Below are 25856 nucleotides of genomic sequence, written 5' to 3' on the forward strand. Positions count from 1 at the left end.
GGTAGAACAAAACCCAACCTTAAAGCTGACACGAGCTTTGCTGTTCTCATCAAATGTTGCTGTTGATCCCACCCCAGCTGTGGTCTCTGCTCACGGGTGCTGCCTCTGAAGCGCTGGCGCTGCCACACTGAGCTTTGAGGATCCTCCAACCCAGCAAAGCCACCTGCAGAGGTCACAGAATGTCCTGGGCCGGATGGAACCCACTAGGATCAAGACAAAAACCTGCACAGGACAGCTCCAAAATCCCACCCCGTGCCTGAGAGTGTTGTCCAAACTCATCTTGGACTGTGGCAGGCTTGCTGCTGTGGCCAGCCCCAGGATGTCTGTTCAGCCCATCCTCTGTGGAAGAACTTTTTCCTAACACCCATTCTGACCCTCCTGACACAACTTCCACTGTTCCCTTGTGGTCAGCAGAGGCTGACCCAGCTCATGAGGCCACAGCTCCTGCAGGCTTCCTGCTCTGCCTGGCTGCAGCCTGCTCCAGGCCATTGCAGCCTGGTGGTTTTTAAACAGGACATTGGAAAGGGTTTTCACTGAGACATTGAAAATAAAAGGATTTCTTAACACACAGCTCTGTAGTCATTTGTGGAGGTTTCTGACTTTCATCAGACAGCCCGTGTCCTCCTGCAGCTCTCCCCCGATGGCAGGCAGGCTGCTTTCAAAGCAGAACCAGGGCAGAACCACTGCATGCCAGTGACAGCATGCCCTGCACGGAGCACACACCCGTGCTGGAGGAGCTCTGCTGGGAAGATGCTCAGTTTGGGAATTCTGCTGTCCCCAGAGGACAGGAAGGCCACACGGCAGCCAGCTGTTCACTGCAGGGGCTGGGGCTCAGCTCAGGAACCGGGAGCCAGGGCAGCGTGGGCAGAGCCCGGGGCACTCCTGTGGGGGAGAACAGGATGTCCAGGATGGCACAGCACCAGCTCCCACCCACGTGGGGCTGAGCTCCTTAGCATTCAAATGCTTCCTCTGGCACAGCACAGGTCTTGGCGTTCCACACTGCTCCGTGCAGGCCACGCTAGCAGAAGGAACTGCTGCTACTGGAGCCACACCCTGCTCTCCCACCCAGGCAGTGCCAGCTCCCTGCTGTCCCCTGAGGCCAGCCACCAGCTGAGACCATTACTCTGCTCCCACCACATCCCCTTCCACAGCCGAGTCCGTGTCACCACTCCTGGAAAGAGCATTTCTGGGTCACTCTCCCTTTTCCCTCTCCACGCACCCAGCAGAGCCATGGTTAACTCCTCATCAGCCCCTCCTGCCACCCCCACCTCCAACACTTCAGAGGCAACTTCCCTTTCGCCAGGGCTTCTGCAGCACACAGGAACTGCTCTGACAGCTCAGCCCAGCAGCATTTCCATTTGGGGCACAGCTGGAATGAAGCACATTCAGATTTCCAGTAAGTACATGGGAAATTACTGCTTGCTTCATGCCATTACGCGTGACAAAAAAACAAATCCACCCCGTAACTGATGGGATCTACACTTGCCACCCCACTTTCCATCCTGTTCCCCCAGCCCGTGACAGAGCTGGGATCACCCTTCTGCTGTTTCCCCACTAATCCCAAAATAAGGGCAGTTGCTGGGCAACCAGGAGCTATCTCAAAGGCTTCTGACTCTCCATCTACAGCTCCCCGTTGCACAGCCCTGCTTACACAACACCACAGCTGCACAACATCTGCAGGCGGGCACTGAGCTGCAGCCAGGTATCAGAACGCTTATACAACCTCAGGAAAACCACGGCTGCGGGATTAGCGACAGCCACCAGGAATGTGGAAGCCTTGCATAAGGCAGTTTTGCAACTCTTTTGTCTGTGGAAAGCTACGTAATTATTGTTTATTAGAGACCTGCAGTTGGGCAACGTCACGAACAACCGTCCGTGTAACTTGGGACACAAGCTTTCACAGATGCAACAGCTTTATTGGAATGAACAAGCGCAGGGAACCTTTTATTTGGAAGCAACAACCTGCTGGTTCAGTTACCACCCCGCAGGCGCAGGACAAGGTGCAGAGTTGACTCCTTCTGGATGTTGTAGTCAGACAGGGTACGGCCATCCTCCAGCTGCTTGCCAGCGAAGATCAGCCTCTGCTGGTCAGGGGGAATGCCTTCTTTGTCTTGGATCTTGGCTTTGACATTCTCAATGGTGTCACTGGGCTCAACTTCCAGAGTGATGGTCTTGCCAGTCAGGGTCTTGACAAAGATCTGCATGCCACCCCTGAGGCGCAGCACGAGATGCAGCGTAGATTCCTTCTGGATGTTGTAGTCAGACAGGGTACGGCCATCCTCCAGCTGCTTGCCAGCGAAGATCAGCCTCTGCTGGTCGGGAGGGATGCCTTCCTTGTCTTGGATCTTGGCCTTGACATTCTCAATGGTGTCACTGGGCTCAACCTCGAGGGTGATGGTCTTGCCAGTCAGGGTCTTGACAAAGATCTGCATTCCACCCCGCAGGCGCAGCACCAAGTGCAGAGTGGATTCCTTCTGGATGTTGTAGTCAGAGAGGGTACGGCCATCCTCCAGCTGCTTGCCAGCAAAGATCAGCCTCTGCTGGTCAGGAGGGATGCCTTCCTTGTCCTGGATCTTGGCCTTGACATTCTCAATGGTGTCACTGGGCTCGACCTCGAGGGTGATGGTCTTGCCAGTCAGGGTCTTGACGAAGATCTGCATTTTTCCCTGGAAGAGGAAAACCCGCCGTGCTTTAGCGACTGCTCCCGGCACCGGGGGCTGCGCCCCGTCCGTGACGTGACAGCGCAAGCCCCGCCCACACCGATAGAAGGGGCGGGGCCCCCACCCGCTTCCCCTTCCCGCCCGAGGCGCGCGCCCGCCACCATCTTGAAGCACCGCTGCGCCTGCGCGGCCGCCATTTTGCCAGCGGCCGCTCGCCCCGGCCCTTCCCCGCCACCGCCTCGCGGTGCTGCCGTTGGAGGGGAAGGCAACGTCCCAGCCCTCCCCCCGCCATCGCTGTCCGCCATCGCCCCCAGCCGCAGCTCCTCAGCGCACAAACCCTTCCCTCCCGCCCGGACGCCCAGCCCGCATCTAGGCCCTCCCCCGCCGAGTTCTCACCGCGGCGCCGCTCGGCCGAGCCGACACCACGCACCTCACCCAGCGCCAACTGCGCCACGCATCCCTCCGCTGGGCGCTTATATGGCCTCCGGCGCCCCGCCCCCGCGCTCGGATCACTCCGCCGCGCACTCTTTTCCTCGCGCCGCGCGCCTCCGCTCCGCTGCGTGGCAGGGGCCGGCGGCGCGGAGGGATCGGCGCCTCGCGCGGGTGGCGCTGCGGTTGGCGCGCGCGGGGCGGAGAGCGGCGGCAAAACCCGGCCTGGAGCGGGGCCGCGGCTGGGCCGGGTCCGTGACCCCGGCCTGGAGCCTCAGCCCCGCGCCAAAGTGCAAAACATAAAAAGTTTCATTATGTTCAGGGCCTCAAACCCTGCAATTGCGCCCCTGATTGATGAATAAACACCTCCTTGGTTTCTGCTCCTAGGGCGAAGTGAGGGTCGGCTCTGCCCGCGGCCACACCGTGAGGGGGCTCCTGAGGGAAGGAGTTCGTGGCTGTGAAAAGTGGATATTATATGGCTCTACGCAGATATTTACTATATGTATTATGTTGTATTGAGTAGCAGTGCTGTATTAACATTTTAATAGGATGGTAAATATAGTTTTGTAGTTAAAATAGGAACTATGTATGTGGGATTTTTTTTTAAGAAAGGAATGAGGTACTCACACCAGATAGCAGCCACAGGACACCTAAATCTTTCAGAGAAAGAGAATTTATTGCTGTTTTATCAGAAGAAACGAACTTCTTCCTGCCTTGCTCTGCCATGAAGATGCTGTCAGGATTCGGAGGAAGAAGCTGACACTGACCAGACAGAATCCTTTGTTTGAATGGAATTTATGCATCATGTATGAGATGTATGAATATGCAACGGGCTATTGCTTTTAAGGGCTAATCCTCTGTTAACGTGTGTCCTTTTTCGGGCTTATTTTGCCCAGAAAAGGTACCCAGACCATCCGTAACTCTTTGTTCCTATTGTCTCGTATTGTCCTAGTCTCAATTGTTCACATTTTTATCACCCTAATTATATTGCTATTTTTATAACCATTTTTTTAGTACTAAACTTCTAAAACATTAAAAACAAGTGATTGGCGTTTTCCACAGTGGCTTTACCCCGAGGGGCACCTCGAGTGTTATTTGTGAGAGAACGTGGTGGGGCACGGTGGTGTCTGTCACCTCCCCAGGCACATTCCCGCTGGCATGGAGCAGGTTCATCCCAGAGCCTCGGTGCCACGGGGACAAGGGACAGGCCACGGGAGGTGTGGGGCTGCTGTGGCGATGCTGGGACAGCCTGAAAGGGCAGGGAGCAGCCTGCAGGATGAGGGGCTGCAGGGGGCTCCTGCCCGGGGATGGAGATCAGCGAGGCTGGAGAGGGGACGTGAGGGACACGGAAAGGCCGAGGGATAAAGAGATAAAAATCCTGAGGGATAATCAATGAGTGTGTGTATATGTGTATATATACGTACATATATTTATATGTACACACATGGAGTACGCATCTGAGCTGTTGTGCATTTATAACTCAGGGGTAAAATCAGATGTCCCTTAGTGCACACCAGAGGGACACAAAGCCGTGTGTGTTCGCACAGGCCTGAGGAGAACCAAATGGAAAAAACAAAAAAAAACAAAAAAAAACCAAAAAACAACACTTTTTGCCGCTGGGAAGTTCCACTGCGGGCCACTCTCGGCCGCACAGTCCCTTTGCTGCTGCTTAGCGCGACGCGGTGGCTTCGGCTGGATTAAACATCACCAAAAAGCGAGAAAGAGAGCAAAAGGCACGTGGAGATGCCGGGGATTGAACCCGGGACCTCATACATGCAAAGCATGCGCTCTACCGCTGAGCTACATCCCCCTGCCCGCGCCTCGCTCCCGGCCCGCCGGCCAGCTGCGTGCGGAGCCGGCCCCGGTGCGGGGACGGGCGGGCGGGCAGGGCACAGAGCCTGGTGCCATCCTCAGGCAGCCCTCAAAGGGACAGGAACGCGCTGGTTCGCACACAGAAAACCGAATGGTTTCACTCCGTCGGAAATCAGAGAAATCCGTGCAGAAAGAAAAAAAAAAAAAAAAAAAAAAAAGGAAGAAAAAGGTAGGCAACCTCCCCGTCGGGGAATCGAACCCCGGTCTCCCGCGTGACAGGCGGGGATACTCACCACTATACTAACGAGGACGGTGGGAGAGCGGCGCCATGCGCACCAGGTCATGCCCGAGGGGCGGCCACAGGACCGGCTCCACCGCCACCGCTTTTCGGGAAGCGGCTCCTGACGCAAAAGTCCCGCACGAGGGAGCGCCTCGATGGCAGCGGCTGAGCCGCCCCGCGCAGGGACAGCAGCCCCTGCTCCCTCTGCTCGGCTACAAAAGGACGCGTCTTGACGGCAAGAGGAAAAAAAAAAAAGAAAAAGTAAAATCAAAATCTTCTGCCGAAACCCGGGATCGAACCAGGGACCTTTAGATCTTCAGTCTAACGCTCTCCCAACTGAGCTATTTCGGCGGCCGAGGGGGCTCCCGCTGGCCGTGGATACGACCCCGCCCCGCGCCCCCTGCCCGGCCGGTTCCGCCCTGCCGCGCGTTCCGCCGCCGGTCCCGGGCGTGCCCTGGATCCGCACCTTCCCGCAGGCATTTCCACGCCGAGGATCCCATTTGCACTCCGAGGCTCACGGGGAACCCCCAGGCACCGGCAGCGGCGGGGTGTTCCGCACGCACCCCGGGACACCCCGCTCTCCTTGCCGGGCACAAAACGCGGCTCTGCCGGCGGGAGTTCCACGGCAGCGTCACACACGAACCCTGCCGGGGCCACGCACAAAAAATGGCATCTGAGGACAAAATTAACCGTACCTCCCCGTCGGGGAATCGAACCCCGGTCTCCCGCGTGACAGGCGGGGATACTCACCACTATACTAACGAGGACTGGTACATTTACTGCTCCTTTCCATTGCTCTATGAGGCTGCGGTCCCCCCGGCGGAGCTGCCGCTGTCCCGCTCCCCTCCCGCGGCCGGGGCGCAGCGCGGGGCTCGGGGACGCGGGGTGACAGCGCTGTCACCGCGGTGTCCCCGCCGGGCCCGGCCTGCGGCTCCTGGTCCCGGTGTATTCCCCGTGTGCACGCTGTGTTCCATCGCGGGGATGTAGCTCAGTGGTAGAGCGCATGCTTTGCATGTATGAGGCCCCGGGTTCAATCCCCGGCATCTCCACTTTTCTTTTTTTTTTTTTCCCCCCCCAGTGGTTTTTGCTTTTCCTTGCCCCATTTTCACGAGGAGCCGAAATTTCCCATCACACTCGGTCCCTGCCTGTTGATTTTCTTCCTTCCCCGCAGCAGAGCGTGCAGGCTTGTGCTGCAATTCCCGCTGAAGAAAGGAGCCCTGCCAGGAGCCCCCAGCACCCTCCTGCCTGGGGACCTCCCACACCCAGTGTGCTGAAAAAACCCCAAAACCCCAGTGTTTGACTGAAAACAACAAGGGGCTGCTTTCCTTCTGGCTGCAGATCTAAAGCTGCCGTTTCTTCAGCTCTGGATGTTTTTAATGCTTGCCTGTGCTCTGGCCTTGCCCCTGGAGCGTGTGGGATTATGGACACACACAGCCAGTCGGGCTGCAGCAGCTTCCTGCAGAACACAGGGACAGGAGGGTCCCTGCCCAGGCTTTCTCCTGCAGAGCACGGGGACAGGAGGGTCCCTGCCCAGGCTTTCTCCTGCAGAGCACGGGGACAGGAGGGTCCCTGCCCAGGCTTTCTCCTGCAGAGCACGGGGACAGGAGGGTCCCTGCCCAGGCTTTCTCCTGCAGCAGTGTCTCAAGCAGCAGCCCAGCAGCACAGTGTGAGCACTGGCTTTACCAAGGCTCAAAAGAATCAGGTGAAGGAAAACTCAAGCTTCGTCCCTTCTCTAATTAAATCATTCCTTTCCCAACGCACGAGTTCCCTCATTTTTGTGCTCGCTGTCCTGAGCTGCTGCACAGGTTCTGCCTGACACCCGTGAGGATGGGCCTTGCACAGCTCTGAGATTCTGCTCTCTGCAGCATCCCACACAGCAAACATTTCTCCCATCCACACCAAGAATTTTACACGTTTATTACAGCTCATATGACTAATATAGTCCAAAGAAAAACTTCAGGTTACAAAAAAAAAAATAAATCTGTAAAATACAATGGATAAAATTATCCAAACATTAACATTATGAAATACCAGCCAAACAGCTGGCAGGAATTCCGGGAGAGCAGAACAACACCTGCTTTGCTTACTAAGAGATATTTCTACAGTTGGTGAGTCCATCTGTTTGAGATTTCCAAGGAAAGCCTGGGCAAGCTCTCTAAACCCCTTGGGGAAAAGGATCCATCAGCAGCAAGGGTCACACGGCGACCGGTGGCCACCTGAGGGCGAGCTCCTGGTGCAGGGCCTCGGGCACCCACTGGCGATAGGCTGCGAGCAGATCTGCAGGGGAGACAGCAGGAACTGAGCCGGGCTGCAGAAAGCTCCTGAGGCATCACCCCGTGGATCCAGGAGCAGCAGCACTGCTGGGATGGGGCTGCAGCCTGGCCGCTGCCGTGCACGGGTGACAGCATCCACAGGGATCCCTGGGAGCCACCACTGCAGCACCCGGCTGCTGCTGCTGGGAAGGAATTCCAATCACCTGGCACCCCATACTGAAGAAAATTCACTTTATCAGGAAAAAAAATTCAATATATCCATGGACAGTACCACCAGAGCCTACATTTTAACTGTGGTTACAACTGCAGAAAAAAATAAATCATAGAATACAAATAAATGTTGCTTTCTGAAGTGCTTTGTGTCATTTTTCAGAAGAAAAAAACCCAGGGCATTACTGCTTGTGGTAAGAAAACAGGAAATATTTGGAGCTTAACAAGTGAAACAGTCCATTGTTTGAAATTCTAATTCAGTGGTGCTCGAGGTACCCCACTGACATGACTGATGATGAGGCAGGCAGAACACTTACATTTGGGATTCTTCTTCCATGCAGCCACCAAAGCATCACGATTATCACAGTTTTCTTTAACTAGAGCCTGCAGGAGAGCTTCTGTCCTGGGCTGAAGCCTGGATCAGGGAAATGGAGCAACCAAAAACTGCTCATTAGCACAGCTTAGCAGAGCTGCAGCACTCAGCTTACCTTTAGCAACTCCACACCTCTGAAAAGGCTGAATATTATAAACACACAACCTCTGCACACAGAAATGGCTGGAGAAAAGTCACTACAAGGGTTTTCTTCCCCTCTTGTGGTTAAAATACCAGCAGGCTGCTCTTGTGTCTCCTCTGCAGCTGCAGAGCTCAAGGTAAAGCAAAAAGGAGTCCCCAGGGGCCACGCTGAGCTCTGACCTGACTAAAACAGGAGAAAACTCGGCCATTGTAGGGCCCTCAGAAAACCTCTGCCACTCTTAACAAAGTCCTCCCAAATCCTTGTGCCTGTCAATGCAAGGGCAAGTCAGAGCAGCCCCTGAGAAAGTTCACTTTGGTCAATGACAGAAAGGGAGTGACAGCTGACAGCCTCCTGGAGGGTCACAGGCCTGAAAATGTCACCAAAAAACCAAACTGTCTGTTGCAAAGATGGTTTTGAAATAAATAAAGGCAGAGGAAGGGGGCAAATTCCAAAGCAAAGCTCGGAGCGAAGCACCTGGCACTCCTCACAGGGATGGGCAGCACCTGAGCACAGCTCAGAGCCCAGCAGAGGCCAAGAGAACCCAGAAGAACCCAGCAGAGCCAAATAGAACCCAGAAGAACCCAGCAGAGCCAAATAGAACCCAGAAGAACCCAGCAGTGGCCAATAGAACTCAACAGAACCCAGCAGAGCCAAACAGAACCCAATAGAACCCAGCAGAGCCCAACAGAACCCAGCAGAGCTCAACAGAACCCAGCAGAGCTCAACAGAACCCAGCAGAGCACAGCTCAGAGCCCAGCAGAGCCCAACAGAACCCAGAAGAACCCAGCAGAGCCCAATAGAGCCCAATAGAGCCCAGAAGAACCCAACAGAGGCCAGCAGAGCCAAACAGAACCAAATAGAACCCAGCAGAGGCCAATAGAACCCAGCAGAGCCCAACAGAACCCAATAGAACCCAGAAGAACCCAGCAGAGCCCAACAGAACCCAGAAGAACCCAGCAGAGCCCAACAGAACCCAATAGAACTCAACAGAACCCAGCAGAGCCCAATAGAACCCAGCAGAGCCAAATAGAACCCAATAGAACCCAGCAGAGCCCCAGCAGAGCCCAATAGAACCCAGAAGAACCCAGCAGAGCCAAATAGAACCCAATAGAACCCAATAGAACCCAGCAGAGCCCCAGCAGAGCCCCAGCAGAGCCCCAGCAGAGCCCCAGCAGAGCCCCAGCAGAGCCCCAGCAGAGCCCCAGCAGGCTGCGTGTCCTGCACTGCCCTCACCACCACCAACTCTCCTGGCACACAGCTTTTGCTGGTGAGAAAACTCATTTTCCCAAGATCACAATCCCCAGCACTGGATGTTTTAAATTTAGAAAGGAAGTGAGAAGTGTTTGCTGGAGACAAGGACCTGAAGTTTGTTTTTAGCCACTTACTTGGACCATGTCTTGAGCATTATGAGGGGACTGGACAGCAGGCACTGGCGGTAGGAACCCAGCTTTTTAATGACCTGCAAGATTTGTTACAGCAATTATATAATGAATAAGGTAAATTAATTGTGATATGATAACAACCAACAATGAACCACCACAAACTTCCATGTCATGCTCTCCCTCACCATTCCCTCCTGTCCCTGTGTCCATAACCTGTCCTGACTGGCTTGTTGGACAATTCCTCTGTCTCAGGGTGGACAAAGACATGGGCTATTGGCTTTTTTAACTTTGCAAAAACAGGATTGAAATTTGGGGGTGTCTTTCACTGAAATACTGATTTTTCATGGGTTTTTTTGTGTTTTAAAGATCCCTTCCCCACCCCACCAACCACAACAAACTCTTCCATCCACCAGCAAGTGACGAGGAACGAGGAGGCACAAAAAAATGAAGCCATAAGGTTCATCTCCTCCAAAAACTGGGCTAAAAACTTAATGCTAACATCAGGGAAATGGTGCAGCTGGAGCACACTCACCTTTCCTTCCAGCAGGAACCTGGCAAAGTGTTTGTAGCGCTCGATTCCTGCGGGGTAATCAACCTCCACAGCAGGGAGCTGCCAGCCCACCCGGTCTGCAAAGCAAACACAGCACCCAGCTCTGCCCCCTGCTCCCCCAGCAGGGCACACTGCCAGCCAGGGGACAGCACAGGGGCCAGCAGAGGAGGGAGCACGCTGCCAGCCCACCCACAGGAACGTGCCTCTTCTGTGCTCTTAGAAAGGAAATAAGCCCAGAAGTTTCTCTCCTCAATTAGGTGAAAAGATATCTCATAGGACCTCAAAGTTAAGGATAGCTAACTGGAGAGAAGCCACAAAGTTTGGCCTGAGCCATTTACTAGAAAAAGAAGAGAACAAGGAAATTCATGGCTTCTGCCAGGTGTTTTTCCAAGCAGCCTGACATTTCTGGCTATATGTGATTGAAACAGAGGTGAGCTAATAACCTCTTGACACAACAACAATAACTTCCGGAACTTTTTCAGTGCAGAACTATTTTTTTAAACAACTTTGACCAGTGCAAACTTCGAAAACAGTCTGCTTCCAGCTGCTGCTCAGCTGTTTGTGCATTCTTCTTCTGGTGTCTTCTGCTGCTCTCGGATCAGCTGTACCTGAGCTTGACATTCTTTGCAAAAACTCATTTGTAGAAATGCATGCAAACCCCCTTCCCCAATCACAAGAACATGGGGTCCTAAAATTTATCCTATCTCCAGATCCTTAATAAAAACTAGTAGCCTTTCCTTGAGCTTTACTTGACTAATACTGCTAAAATGTCTAAAAATCGGTCATACCCACTCCATAAAAGAATTATTTAAGGAGTGAAAAACATATACAGCTTTATTCCCACCACCTTCACAGTGCCCATTTCGGTGGGAAATGGCAATATTTAAATGCTACCAAGCCCGTGGAGGTGCTCAAAGCACTGCTGAGCCCTTTGGAGCTTCCTGTGAGAGCTCCAGAGCAGCTCCTGGGGGACACTTACAGAAGACACTGGGTCTGTGACAGCGAACCCGGCCTGTCCCAGGGCAGTAGGAGGGAGGAGGGTTCTCCAGAGGCTTCCCAAAGTGGCAGTAGGGTGGCAGCAGGGCAGGGATCCACTCAGGTTCCACTGCAGACACACCTGAGGAGGGAAAACACACCTGTATGCAGGTTTGCTGCCAAGGGCCACAGCTCACTGGCAGCCCCAGGGGTACAGGGCATGGTCAGGGTCTCATCTCCACAAATTTATTTGTCCCTCATTTTTTACAAACTTTTTATGTTGTGAAAAATCTGTTCAGAGATCAGCAGCAGGCAGCTGTGGCTGGCAGGGCTGGGGCAAAGCAGACATTTCAGAAGCTGAGCTTTGCTCCAGCCAATTCTGCCAGATAAATTTTTAAAAAAGGCCAATTTATCTCCTGATCCAGATCTAGGAAGCCTTAAGGACCCAAATCCCAGGAGTCACAACCACTCAGAAAGGCCAGCACAGGGGGAACACTCTGCCAAGGCTCCTCCCCAGGGTGCAGCACACACCCACAGCACCCACCTTTCATGTACAGCTTTGTGGTCTCAACAATCTCTTGATACACCACGAACTCCGGGAGCTCTTTGAAGAGGACTGAGCTGGGGTGGATGAACACTGGGTCCTCCAGGAGTGCAGTCTGTAAGGAGGCACAAAGACTGAAGCAGACTGACAATCCAATTTGCTCACTGCTCCCATTTCAGTCTCTCTCAGGTGTACATTTGTAAGCTTTCCTGAAGTGATGGAGGTTTTTAATAACCCCATCGTTTTCTGCTTCACCTTCTCTGGAGACACCAAGCACTTCCCAAGATGAACTAACGGCACTCCTTAGCTCTTTTATAACATTTCCAACGTGAACACCAGGAAATGGTGACACTGCAAACTCCACTCCACAGAGAGGAGCTGCAGGAAGGCAGCACAGGCATCCTCAGTGCTGCACCCAGCCAGAAACCTGGCCTTTGCACAGAGCACCTTTGTGCCACGCAGGGGAGGCTGAGCCCGAGCAAGCTGCTCACCTTGTAGGCATTTTTCCACTTGTCATCCAGCAGCTCCTCTGCCTGGACCCTTCGGGCAAGGTGATCCCCCAGCCCTGCCAGCACGATCTGCCTCAAGTAGGTGACCTGAGCTTCTGTGGGGGGCTCCATCTTCGGGTCAACGTAGAGCCCAGCCTCCCTGCAGACCGAGTTCACTGCGGGGAAAACCAGGTGAGAGGAGGTGCAGCAGGACTAGGATCAGCTCTGTGTGCACGTGCCAGCCCCCAGAGCGTTCCCCCTCACCTGCAGTGGTCAGCTGCCCTCTCAGGCGCCGGATCTCCAGCATGGCTTTGTGCCTCAGCCCGTTCTGCTCACAGAACTCCCGGGTGCACCCCGAGTATTCACAGGCTCCCACTGCCCCTGGGAGTGACACAGGGGCTGTCAGTTCTCCTCATGAAACCCACAGGGGACAGCACTGTCCCAGGAAAGGTGTCACTTCAGGGTTCCTATTGGATTTGCAGGGTGCCCACACAAAGGGAGGAATGATGAATCTGACCCGTGTTCTCAGAAGGCTAATTCATTATTTTATGATACTGCATTACATTAAAGTAAGGCTAAAAAGATAATAATGAAACTCTTGGTTCTTTCCACAGCCTTAACACCTTGGCCTTGATTGGCCAATGAGTCAAAACAATTCACACGAAACCAATGAAACAATCACCTGCTGGTAAACAATCCCCAAACACATTCCACACGTGAGCACAACACAGGAGAAGCAAATGAGATAAGAATTTGTTTTGCTTTTTCTCTGAGGCTTCTCAGATTCCCAGGAGAAAATCCTGGGCAAAGGGATTTTTCAGAAAACGTGACTGTGACAGGTTTCCTCTGGGCACTGGAGGCTGGAGAGCAGAGCTGAGCTCAGCCCTGCAGCACTGTGGCCACAGCTCTCTTCACAGACAGCAGCGGGCACAAGGTTCCCAAGGATTTTTCCTGGGGAAGGCAGTGAGAACCTCAGAGAAGAAGAGAAAACAATTCTTCTCTCTATTCACTGCTCCTGTTGTTTTGCACATGTGGAATGTGTTATGGAGACTGTTTACCTGAAGTGGTTTGTTAACTGGACACTGGTGAAAGCTGTTTTGAGTGACTGGCCACTCACTCAAAGCTGTGTCCTGGTTGTCTCAGACAGTCACTTGACTTTCTTTAGTGTTCTTTAGCATAGTCTCCTTTTAGTATGGAGTATAATATAGTATTAGTGTAATACAGTACAGCTCAATAAAGCGTTTGTTCACCCTTCTGAATCGTGGAGTCAGAGCACATTATTCCTGTGAGGGGCTCACCTGCAGGGATAAGCACAAGGGAGGCTCTGGGGGGACAGCACGAGAACACAACAGGGGAATGGCACAGGGAATCCCTGTACCTGACCTCACACAACAGGGGAATGGCACAGGGAATCTCTGTACCTAACCTCACACAACAGGGGAATGGCACAGGGAATCTCTGTACCTAACCTCACACAACAGGGGAATGGCACAGGGAATCTCTGTACCTAACATCACACAAGGGGAATGGCACAGGGAATCTCTGTACCTAACCTCACAGAACAAGGGAATGGCACAGGGAATCTCTGCTCCTAACCTCACACAAGGGGAATGGCACAGGGAATGAGGCTCTGTACTCTGTGATGTTCACAGAACAAGGGGAATGGCCCAGGGAAGCAGGCTCTGTACCTAACATGACAGAATTAGGGGAATGGCCCAGGGAAGCAGGCTCTGTACCTAACATGACAGAATTAGGGGAATGGCCCAGGGAAGCAGGCTCTGTACCTAGCATCACCATGAGGTCCCCCAGCTTCTGCATCGGCCCCTGCCCAGCCCAGACCTTCTGCATCTGCAAGAACCTGGCTCTCCTCCCCTTCAGCTGGGCTGCCTCCTCCTCACTGCCTGCTGGCCTGCAAGGAACACAGAGCAGCACTGTGAGAGCTGTGCTTGCAGGCAGAGGGCATGGGGTGACAGGGACACAGCCAGGCTCAGCACTCACCTGTCCAGCTCCTCAAAGAGCTCCCTGACAGTCATGGCAGACACGATGGTGATGGTGTAGGGCAGGCAGTTGTGCTGCCTGCTCAAGGCCAGCATCTTGGCATAGCGAGGGGCCACAGGAAAAGTGGCCATGACTCTGCCCAGGGCACTGATGGGGCAGCTCAGCTTGGCTGCCAGCTGCTGCTTCAGCCTGGGCAGGGGACAGAGGGCTCATGTCAAGAGGTAGCTTTGAATTAGAACAAGTTTGTGCTCCCCGTGCTGGCAGCCCAATTAATTTGAGGGCTTTTCTCAGGTTTTGTTGTGTGCTGGTGCCAAAGGCTGGGGAGAGGTTCCTCTTCCTCCCACAGCTCCCAGCAGCCCTGCTGGGGCTCCCAGCACAGCGTGTCCCTGCCCAAACACACCAGGGCCAGCGGAGCAGACTGAGCTGGTGGCAGTTTGTGAGCCAAAGGACATCCCTGGCTGTGGGGTGGAAGGGGAGCAGGACAGCAGAGCCCACAGTGCAGGACAGCAGTGGGGGACCACAGGCATTACCTTCCTGTCATGGGGGGCTCCTTTAAGGCACCCAGGGCTATCAGCAACTCCTCAGCTGCTGCCAGAGCTTCCGTGGGAGGAGGGGTTGGGAATGGGAAGTTGATGACCTAGGGAAACAAGAGCACAGCCCCTCAGTCCACCACTGACACAGCACCCACTGGAAAACACTCTGGACACAGCAAGGAGACCTGCAAGGCAGTGAAATCCTCCTCTCTGGTTGCGTGGGACAAAGAAAAACATCCAGGAGGTTTGCCAGGAGCGAAAGGAAAGGGCACATAATGGCAGGAAATGCTTGGAACAAAAACAGGAGGAAACAGGAACAGCAGAATCACCCTCAGCTGCCACTGCCTGCAGGCACCGCCTAGGGCAGCCTGCTGGAAGGTCTGAATTTAAGTGCTGTGCTTTCTGAAAGTGCTCCAGTATCTCCAAAACACAGACCCTGCTTAGACAGGGCTTTTTTTTTAACCTCTAAGAATATAAGAAAGCATTTACAGCTTGAACAAACACGCCTGTTGAGGCCTAGTGGAATTCAGAGCAGCTTCTGCAATGTGCAGAACCAAAATGGACTCTGAGGATCTGAATTTCTGCCACAAGGCACAGCTTCAAGCAATGACAATAAAATACATTTCTGTTTGTTTCTGGCTCCTAAGGGCAACCACTTTAATGGGTGCTGCAGTACAAAGCCCTTTCCAACTCACCTTTTCTATATTTAATGCCTTCATTTGCAGAATCAGGTCTTCTACTGGTCGCTTTGTTATTTCTGGAGCAGAAAATTTCTCAAAGTCCATGAAAACTGCTGAAGAGTATAACCTAGTGGACCAGAAGTGTTATTAGATACTTAAAAGAAATCTTAACTCAAAAGATAGGCAGGAAAAATTAGCAAGAGATTAAAAAATAGGCAACTGTGGATAGTATTTACATCATCATATCATTATTTACAAGTTGAGGCATTTGCTTTATTCACAAGGCAACTTGGCTCAGAGTTAAATCCACCTGGCCGTGGTGAAATCTAACCCAGCCATGAAAATAGGAGTTTTCAGCAAGAAAAATGCCCCTGAGCAGCCAAACTCAAACCAGTGATGTGGTCATCACACATCCTCTGAACAGAGAGAGACACAGCTCTCTCCCAGGATTTTCCTGGGAAGCTGGGAGAAAGTTCAAAGAGAATGAGAAACAATTCCTGTCTCCACTTGCTGCCCCTGTTGTTGTGCACATGTAGAACGTCCTATGGAGATTGCTTACCAAAGGGTGGTTTCTTAATTGGACACTGGACGGTGTTTGGATTGATTGACCAATTAAGTCAAAGCTGAATCAGATGGTCTGTAAGAGTTAGGAGTTTCTTCACAGTGCAGTATAATATTATTGTATTTGTGGGGGGCCCCGATGAAGGGAGGAATGGTGAATCTGACTCCATGTTCTCAGAAGGCTAATTTATTATTTTATGATACTATATTATATATAAGAATATATATAGGACCATAAGAATATATAAGAATTCTTATATTTAATATAAGAATATATATTCTTATATATATATAGGAATATATATAATTCTTATATATATTCTTTTAAGAATATAAGAATATGTAAGAATATATAAGACCAGAAGAAGATTGATTGTATTGTAACATGAACCTCGCCCTCTGATCCTCTCTTTTACTCTCTCATTCTCTTTACCACACTTTTGCCTTCTTTCTCTTTACCACTTTCTCTCTCTGGGGCCTGCTCCAAGCTGAGCCTGGCAGCTCCCAGCAGGGCCCTGCACCCAGGCCCTTTGCAATAAACTGCAAATTCCAAGACCAGAAGAAGACTGATTGTATTCTAATGGGAAACTTGCTCTCTCATCCTCTTTACCACGCTCTTGCCTTCTTTACCACTCTCTTTCTCTCTCTGGGGCCTGCTCTGAGCTGAGCCTGGCAGCTCCCAGCAGGGCCCTGCACCCAGGCCCTTTGCAATAAACTGCAAATTCCAAGACCAGAAGAAGATTTGTTGTATTGCAATGGGAAACTTGCCCTCTCATCCTCTTTACCACACTCTTGCCTTCCTTACCACTCTCTTTACTTCTCTGGGGCCTGCTCTGAGCTGAGCCTGGCAGCTCCCAGCAGGGCCCTGCACCCAGGCCCTTTGCAATAAACCACAAGTTCCACGACCTGGCTTCAGAGATCTCTGGTCCCTGTGCATCCCGACCATCCTCCCCCTGGCTCCTCCACCGGGGCAGAGCCCTGGCCGTGCTGCCCAGCAGGGCTGACCTGTAGCAGTGGCCGGGCTCGGTGCGGCCGGCGCGGCCCGCGCGTTGGTCGGCCGAGGCCTGCGAGATCCAGGTGACCCTGAAGGACGAGACCCCCGTGATCCTGTCGTAGAAACGCCGCTTCACCCGGCCACAGTCCACCACGTACTTGATGCCTGGGATGGTCAGGGACGTTTCAGCCACGTTGGTGGCCACCACGCACAGCCTGGTGCCAGGAGGAGGAGCACGGAACACCTGGAAGAGACAGGTGGGCATGGGAGAGGCAGCGCCAGCAGGGCAGGGGCAGGAAAAGGGGGGCAGAAAAAGGGGGGCAGAAAAAGGGGGGCAGAAAAAGGGGGGCAGAAAAAGGGGGGCAGAAAAAGGGGGGCAGAAAAAGGGGGGCAGAAAAAGGGGGGCAGGCAGTGGTCTTCAATGGGCTGCAGAAACATGGCAGTGCATATATCATCACTGCAAGGGGAATGCAGGAGTCAGGGCAGAGTGCTCACTGTGACAATTAATCCTTTACCTTGGCCTGCTTCTCTGGTGCCAGCAAGGAATAGAGTGGGAGCACATACAGGGGCAGGGATGAGTCAGACTTCTCATCTGTGGGGAAACAAACCAACACTGCTCAGGCCAGCTTCCAGGCTTAGCCCCAGCAACATCTGCACAAACACCACTTCATTAAAACCAGGACAGAAACTGGTCCCAGTAACTGGGACTGGAGCTGGAAAACTTGAACAGCTTTCCCACAACACGGGGCTGCTCTGGTGCCACAGCTCAGCTCAGGACAAACAACTCAAGTCACTTATTTCACAGGTGACAGGAGACAGGGATTCCTCCTTTCACGTGTGCCAAACCTTCTTCTGAGTCTCCATCTCCTAAGTCCAGGTCAAGATCAGAGCCTGCAGCAGCATCATCGCTGTCAATGTCTCTGTCCTCATCTCCTTCATCCACTGGTACCACAGAGTAATTGTTCAGATCAATTTTGGGGAGTGTCTGAGAGAGGGAAGATGAAAACACATCAAGAGGGGGACACAAGCAGCACTTTGGAAGCAAAGCTGAGACAAGGACTCACATTTCTTAGGCCTTCTCAGGTGCAAAATAAAGTATTTCCAAATGAGACATCTTTTAAATTGGAGGCATTGCAAAAGCATGCAATGCCAAATCCCATTCCACCCCTTTATATTGTCATTTTTATAACACTCTTAGAAAGAACTGGCCTCCTAATCCAGATGTGAATAACAAATGTTCCAAAGTTTCTGTCAGGATGGGTTAGTCTCAGACTTTAATCTCTGTCAAATCCAGCCCAAATTTTGGGTAACAGATGCTGAGATGAGGAGCAGCCCTGGTGCCAGCAAGTCTGGAGCTCCTTCCATTCAAGTCTTAGTGGTCAGTACTCAATCTAAACCTATCTCCTGCCCATAACATCCAGAGTTTCAGCAGCACTCTGCAGCAGTGAGAGCAGCACTGAGGGGGCACCTGTGGGCTTCGGGCAGCTCTGGAGGAGCTGGTGAGAGGCACAGGCACACAGCAGTGCTGCCTGCAGGGAGGCACCTGCTCCCTGCTGGCTCTGCAGGAACTCTGCCCATCACACATTACCAGAACTCTCCTCCGCTTCCTCGATTTCTTCAATTTCCTGATTTCCTCCATTGAGTCTCCTTTGTCGTCCTCTCCTCCTACAAAACAGCAGTGGAACAGCTGTCAGCTGAGCTCTCCTCCTGGGAAAGGCAGAGGAGTCTCACTCCCACCCCTCTGGGATGCACAGCGTGCAAGGAGCAAACTGAAGGCAGAGGGGAACTGGAAAGGATCTTTTCCCAAACTCAAACCAGCACAAACTAATCATCAGTCATGGCAATCACCCACAACTTTCCCCAAACCTTGTGCTTTGTGGTTTTAAAATAAAAGTTTGTATTTTTAGATGGAAAGCAAGCTCATTTCTCAGCGGAATAATTTGAAGTTTAACAGTTTCTACAGCATTACCTGCAGTGTTGTTTTTTTGGTATGGGAATGCTTTCCTTAATCTTCTACACAGAGAGTGAACTTCTGCCTGGCCTGTTAAAAACACCAAAATCCCACCTGCAAGAGGGAAAAAAAAAAAAAAAAGAAAAGAAAACAACAATAAACCCCAAAACTTTGGACATGCTCAGTATGAGCAATTTGAGGGCTCTCAGCAGGGGAGTTCTCTTACCTGCAGGCAGCATCCGATGGATTTTACACACTTTCCTGAAGCACTCCCCACTGTAATCATCCAGGGGGGTTTTCTTGTTAAAATGAACAGTTACAGGGAACTGCCTTGCATCTACCTGGAGAGCAAACACCAAATAAAGGCATTTATATAAAGAAAGGGTTTCTGTGCTGTCACAACTCCACACAATCATTACAGCATGTCCCATGTCATCATGGGACAGCCAGAAAAGCTCACCCTGTATTTCTGTTCACCTCTAGGGTTTGGTACCCTACAGAACACCAAGCCCACAGAAATGACTGGTGTTGTCTGCTCCACCATAAAACCATGCTAGAAACCAAAGCTTTTCCCCCTTTTCACATCATCAACTCAGATTGAGGCTTTCTAGTTCCCCTGAACCATAACTTAAGAGTTTCTCAAGATAATCAGATTCTGCCAGGGCGGTTTTCTGATAAAGGTGGAAAGAAAAACACCAAGTCCCAAAGGAAACAATAGCCTAAACGAAATGACTGTTTCTAAATGGGTTATCTGAAAGATTTCAGCACCATCTGGAAAGATTAGTGGCCCTGCTTTTACAGAGGCTGCCTGGCCGTGTTTCAGCTCCCAGGGAGGGGACAGTACCTGGATGACAGGAGGTTTAACAGAGAACAGCCTGGTGTTGTCAGTGAAATCCTCCACCCGCAGAGTGGCCGACATGATGATCAGCTTCAGGGGCAGCCCCTTCTGCAGGGACACACATCTGTCACCAAACAGCTCCTCCCGAGCTCTGCTGCTGCCCCGTGCAGCAATAAACACCCTGCTTTCTCCCAGGCTGCTGGAATTCAATCATCTACACCTGTGCTGTGGCACTGTAAGTCTCAAATGAACTGCATTCTGCCTGAAAAGTCACCTCTAGGTGACTCTTTCTCCTTGGTGTAGGCTCTGTGCTTCCTCAACCATACAGAAAGAGAAATGTGTTAACTGAGCGTTATTTCTGTCAGATTTCCTTGGAATTCCACATCACAGAGCCTCTTCACGTGGAACATCCATGTCCAGAGCAGGAGCCCTGCCCCTCCTGATGCCTTGTGAAGGCTGAGCCAGAGCAGAGACTGGACAGAGCTAAAGAATAAAGCAGGGATTTATTAAAATGATCTCCTCCATGGATGCACCTTGGGCAGCACAAGACCTCAGCCAGGGCTGCACCCAAGATGAACCAAAATGGTCCCAAAATGCCCCACTGGCCACGGGGTCTGTCACTTGGATCAGTTCTGCTCCATTTGCATATGGAGTTCATTGTCCCATTCCAGCTTTAGCCCAGGCACTCCCACCCTGCTTGTTTTTCTCTCTGCAGCCCACGCTGTTTGTGCTCCTGGGCTGAGCTTTGGATCATTTGTCCTTGGTGCCCAGCTGGAGCAGGAATTGTTTTGTCTCCCTGCTCTGTGCAGAGCTCAGCATCCCCTGATGTGAAGCCCAGAGCCACACTAGAGAGCAGCACAGAACCTGAAAACCAGAACAGCTGAACCTGAGGCATCCCCTCACCTTGTGCCGGAGGGGCACGATGCGAGACAAGAGGCCTATCAGGATGTCTGTGTACATACTCCTCTCGTGGGCCTCATCGATGATGATGACTCTGTACTTGGAAAGCAGAAAGTCCTGAGGAGAGAGATGGATTTCAGCACGGGAGGCCTCAGCAAGGATAGCTGAGCCAGGACAGCCCACAGGCACACAAGCACTGACCCATCCCCAGCTCCATTTCTCACTCAGTTTAATGCACTCACCCTACACAAAGCAGCCTGGGTCCCCAATCTCTTCTAGCTCCCATTTCCCCCAGCAAGATAACCTAATGTTTAGGGACTTGGGCAGGAATATCAAGGGTAGAGATGAAATAAATCTCTGGTGCTGAAAGGGACTGTGATTTGAAAGACTGGCAACAAGTCCACATTGGCCTCTCTTCCCAGCTATACAAAAAAATTCCCCTTTTATAAGACCGAGGACAGCAAGGTACCTTCTGAATCTCTTTGAGCAGCAAAAATTCCCTTTTTATAAGACCGAGGACAGCAAGTTACCTTCTGAATCTCTTTGAGCAGCACACCATCTGTCATGAACTTGATCTGCGTTTCATCCGTAACGTTCCCTTCGTAGCGGATTTGATAGGAAACCACTCTGTGGGGAAAGCCCAGGGCAGCCCCAGGAACAAGCACAAAGTCCATGTCACCCACAGAGCACCTCAGTGCCACCCTCCAGCACGGCCCCAAGCCTTTCTGAAGCTCACCTGTGTGACAGGTTCATCTCCTTGGCCACCCTCTGGGACATGGACACGGCGGCCACGCGCCGAGGCTCCGTGATCCCGATGGTGCTGCCAGAACTAACAGGGCAGGGGAAGGAAAAGGAGGAATTGTTTTAATTAAACAGAGGAGCAGCCCCAAAAATGACAACAGGGTTTCTCACTGATGGCTCTAGATTAATGGCATCAGACACACAGCCTCAGTCTTAGTTACAGCTGGAATGAAAACACAGACAGGAAGCTTTGGGATCCCCTTCTGTTGTACCTGTTCTGATCCGAAGATGCATGGATTACAGGCAAGTTTTTTTCCCCAAAATGCTGTCTCTGCAATTCCATTTGCTGCACGTAAAATCCAACTCCTACCTGGCATATCCAGCTTCGTAGAGGAACTGAGGCACTTGGGTGGTTTTGCCACTTCCCGTCTCTCCACAGATGATCACAATGGGATTGTCATTAATGGCTTCCATGACCACTTGCTCTTCAGCAAGGATGGGAAGCTTTAGTCTTGCCTCCTAAACAGTGTAAAACACACATTTTAGTTGCGTTGTTTCTCACTCCTTTTTTGTTTTCCTCAGGATTGAAACCTGTTACTTTCCTCAGACCATAAAGCCCACAAAAGGAACTCTGCAAGCCCGTGACTCAGAAATCTCTGAACCAGTTCATGCCAAACGAGCATGGCTGAGAACCAGTCATCAGAGCAGCTTCCCAGCACGCAGAGGGCAAGCCCTGCACTTTAATTTGTGAAACTTCAGACTCCCTTGAGTTTCTTAATACAGCACTTCAAGGGAAAACTCATTTCACAACGGCCTCCTCTGCTGAGACTCGTGCAGAGCTGCTCCTGTTTCTGCACGATGCCCTGCCCACAACAAATGGGACAAAACCACCCAGGATAAGGTACCAAACAATGCAGAGCTGAAAGGGACTTCAGAAGATTTTCCAGCAAAGGAAAATAAAGGACTGTTCATAAATTCTGTATGTGAAACTAAAGCTAAATGCTAATACCCTAAAACAAGCTGGGTTTTCCTGCTGCTGGAGCAGAGCTGAGTGCACCCAGCTGCTGGAGCACCCCATCCTCCCCAGCCCCTGTGACAAGCACTGTGCTGCTCACAGAGCCTCACCTGAATCTCAGGAGTCCTGTCCACGGGGATGAACACTGCAGGCTTGCAGGGAGCCTTGCTGGGGGCTGCCTGGGGAACTGGGGCTCTGGGAGCAGCTGCAGGCTGCTCAGCCCCTGCCTTCCCCACTCCTCCCTCTGCCTCTTCAGCAGCATTCACAGCACTGCCTGGGCACTTCTCAGTGTCTTCTTTCTGCTCTTCCTCCTCCTCCTCCTCAGAGCTGCTGGGCTCTTCCTCAGGCTCTGGTTCTGAACCCGAGCTGTGCCTCCTCTTGTTGGCACCGCTGATGCTCCTGATCCTTTCAGGGCCATCAGTCCTTGGCTCCTGTGTCACCCTGGAAACAAAACGCCCACCAGTGAACTGTGTTCTGGCACCTCAAACAGACATGGCTTCCCCAAAAACCAGATCTCCACTCCTGGAGGTTTTCACAGCTCTGCCAGGTAAAGCTGGATGGATTTCTATCTAAGCATTTCCTCTCCTGGGGTTTATCCATTTCTCCTGAAGGCATCTTTGTAGTTTAATCTACAAATGCAGCTCTTGATAAATCTAGCAGCTATGGTCAACATCAGTAGATGTCCTCCAGCACAAGAAAATAAGCAAACGTTTATCCACCAATTTTGCAGTTTAGCACAACTGCTAAAAGCCTGCAGATTGTGCCACCCTCCTCATCCTTATCCCATAGGAAAAAATAAGAAAATAACTACCCCATTATCAGATAAAAACAGCAAATTATTTAACTCCTTCCATTCTGAAGAACCTGTTTGCACCAAGAAGAAGAAAAAAAATCAAGGGCAAGCTCAGGATGCTGCTGTTCAGAGTGATCAGTGGCAGGGGTTCCACCCAAAAATCCCTTTACCTTTTAGCCTGGTACATGCGCCCCCCTGTCCCCAGTTTGGAAGTCGTGTACAGGAGCTTCATTTCTGCCTCAGAAGCCTGGACCTCGTTCAGCTTGCTCAGCAGCTCAGCTCTCTGTTTGGGGCAAACAACCAAAATCAGTGCTTGCTTTGACCAGGAAAGGATTTCACTTCAAGATTTGCACTTGAGCACTCCAAGGTGTGCTCTGTGCTCTGGCAGATCCTGCTGTGCAGCTGTAAAAGCTTCCTGCTGCTCCAGGGGCTGTAAAAGCCTCCCACTCCTCCCTGGTGAAGGTTTCAGAGCAAAAACAGAAACGGGGACTTGCCATCACAGCAGTGAGCAGCTCAGCTGCACCCCAGAAACAGCAGCAAAGGAGACAGATGGGAACTGAGCCACGGGAATGAGGCCTGGAGCAAGGGGAGCCTCCCCTCAAATGCCTCCCGTGGGACATGGCACGGCAGGAGGGCAGGCAGCCACGGCTCGAATCTGCCTCCAAAACCAGAGCTCCTCCGTGAAAGCCATTGTTCAGACACCAACAGGACCAGGAATTTTGCCTGGAAAGGTTTTACAAAGACAGAAGAGCTCTTATTTCCACACTGGAAATACACACCGAGCATTTCAGAAGCACTGACAGGCCCGTGTTGGGGTGCAGGGAGGTTTGGAGGTGCTCCCAGCGCCCGTTTCACAGAGTGCTTTTAGAATGCAAACCCATCCCTGGCTGCCAGTGATGCACTCCACAGCACTGGGGCACCTGGGCAGAACAGGACACGCTTCACACACCCCCTGAGAGCCCCCATCCCTCACCATCCTCACCACCCACCCTCCCCACCCTCCAGTACCAAACCCTCATTTGAAGAGAATTCAGGATTTAAGGATTTAAGATTTAAGAAGCTGCTGTTGCCAGAAACAGCATCATACCTGTTTTTTCTTTTCCTTCTGCTCCAAAACCTTCTGCAGGTTTTTCTTCTGTTTCTTGCTCAGGGGTTTCTTCTGCTGCTGCACAGCACAGGTGACTTTTTTCTTCTTGGCTTTTTTTGCTGGCAGGACCAGGGCATTGCTTCGGTCAATTCCCTTCAGCGTCGCTCCATCTGAAGGAAGGCTTGGATTATTCACCCGTGCCAGGTGGATTATTTTCAGCACTCTGCTCAGCAGGCTTATCAAGCACCAGGCCAGATTTAGCTGCTTCAAACAAACACAACCCTCATGCCCAGCCAAAAAAAAATCCTGCAACATCAGCAAGGGCAAAAGACCTCGAAACCCTGAGCTTTCTATAGCCCTGAGGGCGATTCTCCAAGATTTATGTAACAATATTATGCAATTTTGGCCTTTTTACTCAATCCCCCAGGGTCAGGACACGGTGTGCCCTGGGGTGACTCCCCAGCGTCCTGCTTCACCCGGGCACAGGGGATTTTAATACTAAAAAACTGCATTACTAGATTCTGACAAATAAAAATAGAATAACAAACGCCTTTTTTTAAAAGTAACGCCGTTTTTTTTAAGTTCGAGAAAGCGACTGTTTAACATAAGATGTTTAGTAGCTGTTTTAATAAATAATGGAGCCACTGAGAGTCGTGATTCGGAAGGGACCCAAGCACAACTCCTGAACCCCCTGGAGGCAGTCGCTACTCTGACAGAGCTGTTCCCAGATCACGGAACGAGGGAGAGAATCGGCTGGAAAAGCTCTCCGAGATCCCCGAGCTGGGAGCCAACACGGCAGGGCACGGAGAGCCACCTGCAGGGACGGAGAACCCGCCGCCTCCCCGGGGGATTAAAAACAACAACAACAACAATAAAACCCAAAAATATAATAAAAACACAGCAAAGGCAGGGCAGCAGCTGCGGTCTCAGCAGCGCTGCGGTCCCTCTCAGCCCGGCTGTGAGCACAGCCCGGCTCCGGCCGCACCTGGCAGCTCCAGCGGCAGCTCCGGCGGCAGCTCCGGCGGCTCCGCCGCGGGGCCCTGCGGCAGCCGCGCCTTCCAGTTGTGCCGGCGGCGCGCTCGGCCCATGGCGGGGACGGGAACGGGGACAGGGACACGACACGACCCGACCCGAACGGGCCCGGCCCGGCCCGGCACGGAACGGAACGGCCACACGTGCGGCCCGCGCTGCCGCTTCCGGCACAGCGGAGTCTCGCGGGAAAGGGCGGGGGAAAGGCGGGAAAGGGCGGGGAAAAGGCGGGAAAGGGGCGGGGAAAAGGCGGAAAAGGGGCGGGGAAAAGGCGGGAAAGGGGCGGGGAAAAGGCGGGAAAGGGGCGGGAGCGGACGGGAGCATGAGCAGGGCGGCCCCACGGGATCGGGACCCCCCAACCCATACCGGGATCCCCGATCCCATCCCATCCCATTCCATCCCGCCCTACCCCACTCCTGTCCCTCCCATTCCTTCCCACCCCATTCCACCCCATCCCACCTCTTCCCTCCCACCCCACCCCATCCCATGGATCCCATCCCACCCCACTCCTTCCCTCCTATTCCATCCCATCCCACCCCACCCCTTCCCTCCCATTCCTTCCCACTCCTTCCCACCCCATCCCATGGATCCCATCCCACCCCACTCCTTCCCTCCTAT

At 52.4% G+C, this 25856-nt stretch overlaps 2 protein-coding genes and 5 non-coding genes across 8 annotated transcripts; 1 reads left to right on the forward strand and 6 right to left on the reverse strand.

The window, feature by feature from the left end:
• Positions 1 to 1895: 1895 nt before the first annotated feature.
• On the reverse strand, positions 1896 to 3248 carry UBB (ubiquitin B). Of its 2 annotated transcripts, none has more exons than XM_038152584.1 (2): positions 3091 to 3248; positions 1896 to 2666 (listed from the first exon to the last, which is right to left on the reverse strand). In XM_038152584.1, exon 2 carries the CDS (start codon positions 2658 to 2660, stop codon positions 1971 to 1973), a length of 690 nt encoding a protein of 229 aa, XP_038008512.1. In that variant the 5' UTR covers positions 2661 to 2666; positions 3091 to 3248; the 3' UTR covers positions 1896 to 1970. The 2 variants fall into 2 exon arrangements, with proteins under 2 accessions (XP_038008512.1, XP_038008511.1); XM_038152583.1 differs by having other exon boundaries at positions 3057 to 3243.
• Positions 3249 to 4827: 1579 nt separating this feature from the next.
• On the reverse strand, positions 4828 to 4899 carry TRNAA-UGC. Its single transcript has one exon. It is a non-coding gene; the product is annotated as a tRNA-Ala (tRNA).
• A 240-nt stretch (positions 4900 to 5139) lies between these two features.
• On the reverse strand, positions 5140 to 5211 carry TRNAD-GUC. The gene has a single exon. It is a non-coding gene; the product is annotated as a tRNA-Asp (tRNA).
• Positions 5212 to 5459: 248 nt separating this feature from the next.
• TRNAF-GAA lies at positions 5460 to 5532 on the reverse strand. The gene has a single exon. It is a non-coding gene; the product is annotated as a tRNA-Phe (tRNA).
• A 344-nt stretch (positions 5533 to 5876) lies between these two features.
• Positions 5877 to 5948, reverse strand: TRNAD-GUC. Its single transcript has one exon. It is a non-coding gene; the product is annotated as a tRNA-Asp (tRNA).
• A 210-nt stretch (positions 5949 to 6158) lies between these two features.
• TRNAA-UGC lies at positions 6159 to 6230 on the forward strand. Its single transcript has one exon. It is a non-coding gene; the product is annotated as a tRNA-Ala (tRNA).
• Positions 6231 to 7073: 843 nt separating this feature from the next.
• DHX37 (DEAH-box helicase 37) lies at positions 7074 to 25420 on the reverse strand. Its single transcript, XM_038152892.1, has 27 exons — positions 25195 to 25420; positions 24210 to 24379; positions 23293 to 23405; positions 22440 to 22770; positions 21685 to 21833; positions 21310 to 21402; positions 21104 to 21200; positions 20577 to 20690; positions 19680 to 19781; positions 19062 to 19176; positions 18854 to 18949; positions 18473 to 18549; positions 17731 to 17869; positions 17400 to 17476; positions 16896 to 17128; positions 15345 to 15456; positions 14647 to 14753; positions 14117 to 14305; positions 13903 to 14027; positions 12383 to 12499; positions 12122 to 12294; positions 11631 to 11745; positions 11091 to 11228; positions 10094 to 10188; positions 9565 to 9638; positions 7982 to 8079; positions 7074 to 7458 (listed from the first exon to the last, which is right to left on the reverse strand). The coding sequence occupies exons 1-27, from the start codon at positions 25295 to 25297 to the stop codon at positions 7376 to 7378; spliced, it is 3435 nt and encodes a 1144-aa protein (XP_038008820.1). The 5' UTR covers positions 25298 to 25420; the 3' UTR covers positions 7074 to 7375.
• Between the last annotated feature and the right edge of the window lie 436 nt (positions 25421 to 25856).

This window comes from Motacilla alba, chromosome 15, assembly GCF_015832195.1.
Source record: "Motacilla alba alba isolate MOTALB_02 chromosome 15, Motacilla_alba_V1.0_pri, whole genome shotgun sequence".
Taxonomy (NCBI): Eukaryota; Metazoa; Chordata; class Aves; order Passeriformes; family Motacillidae; genus Motacilla; species Motacilla alba.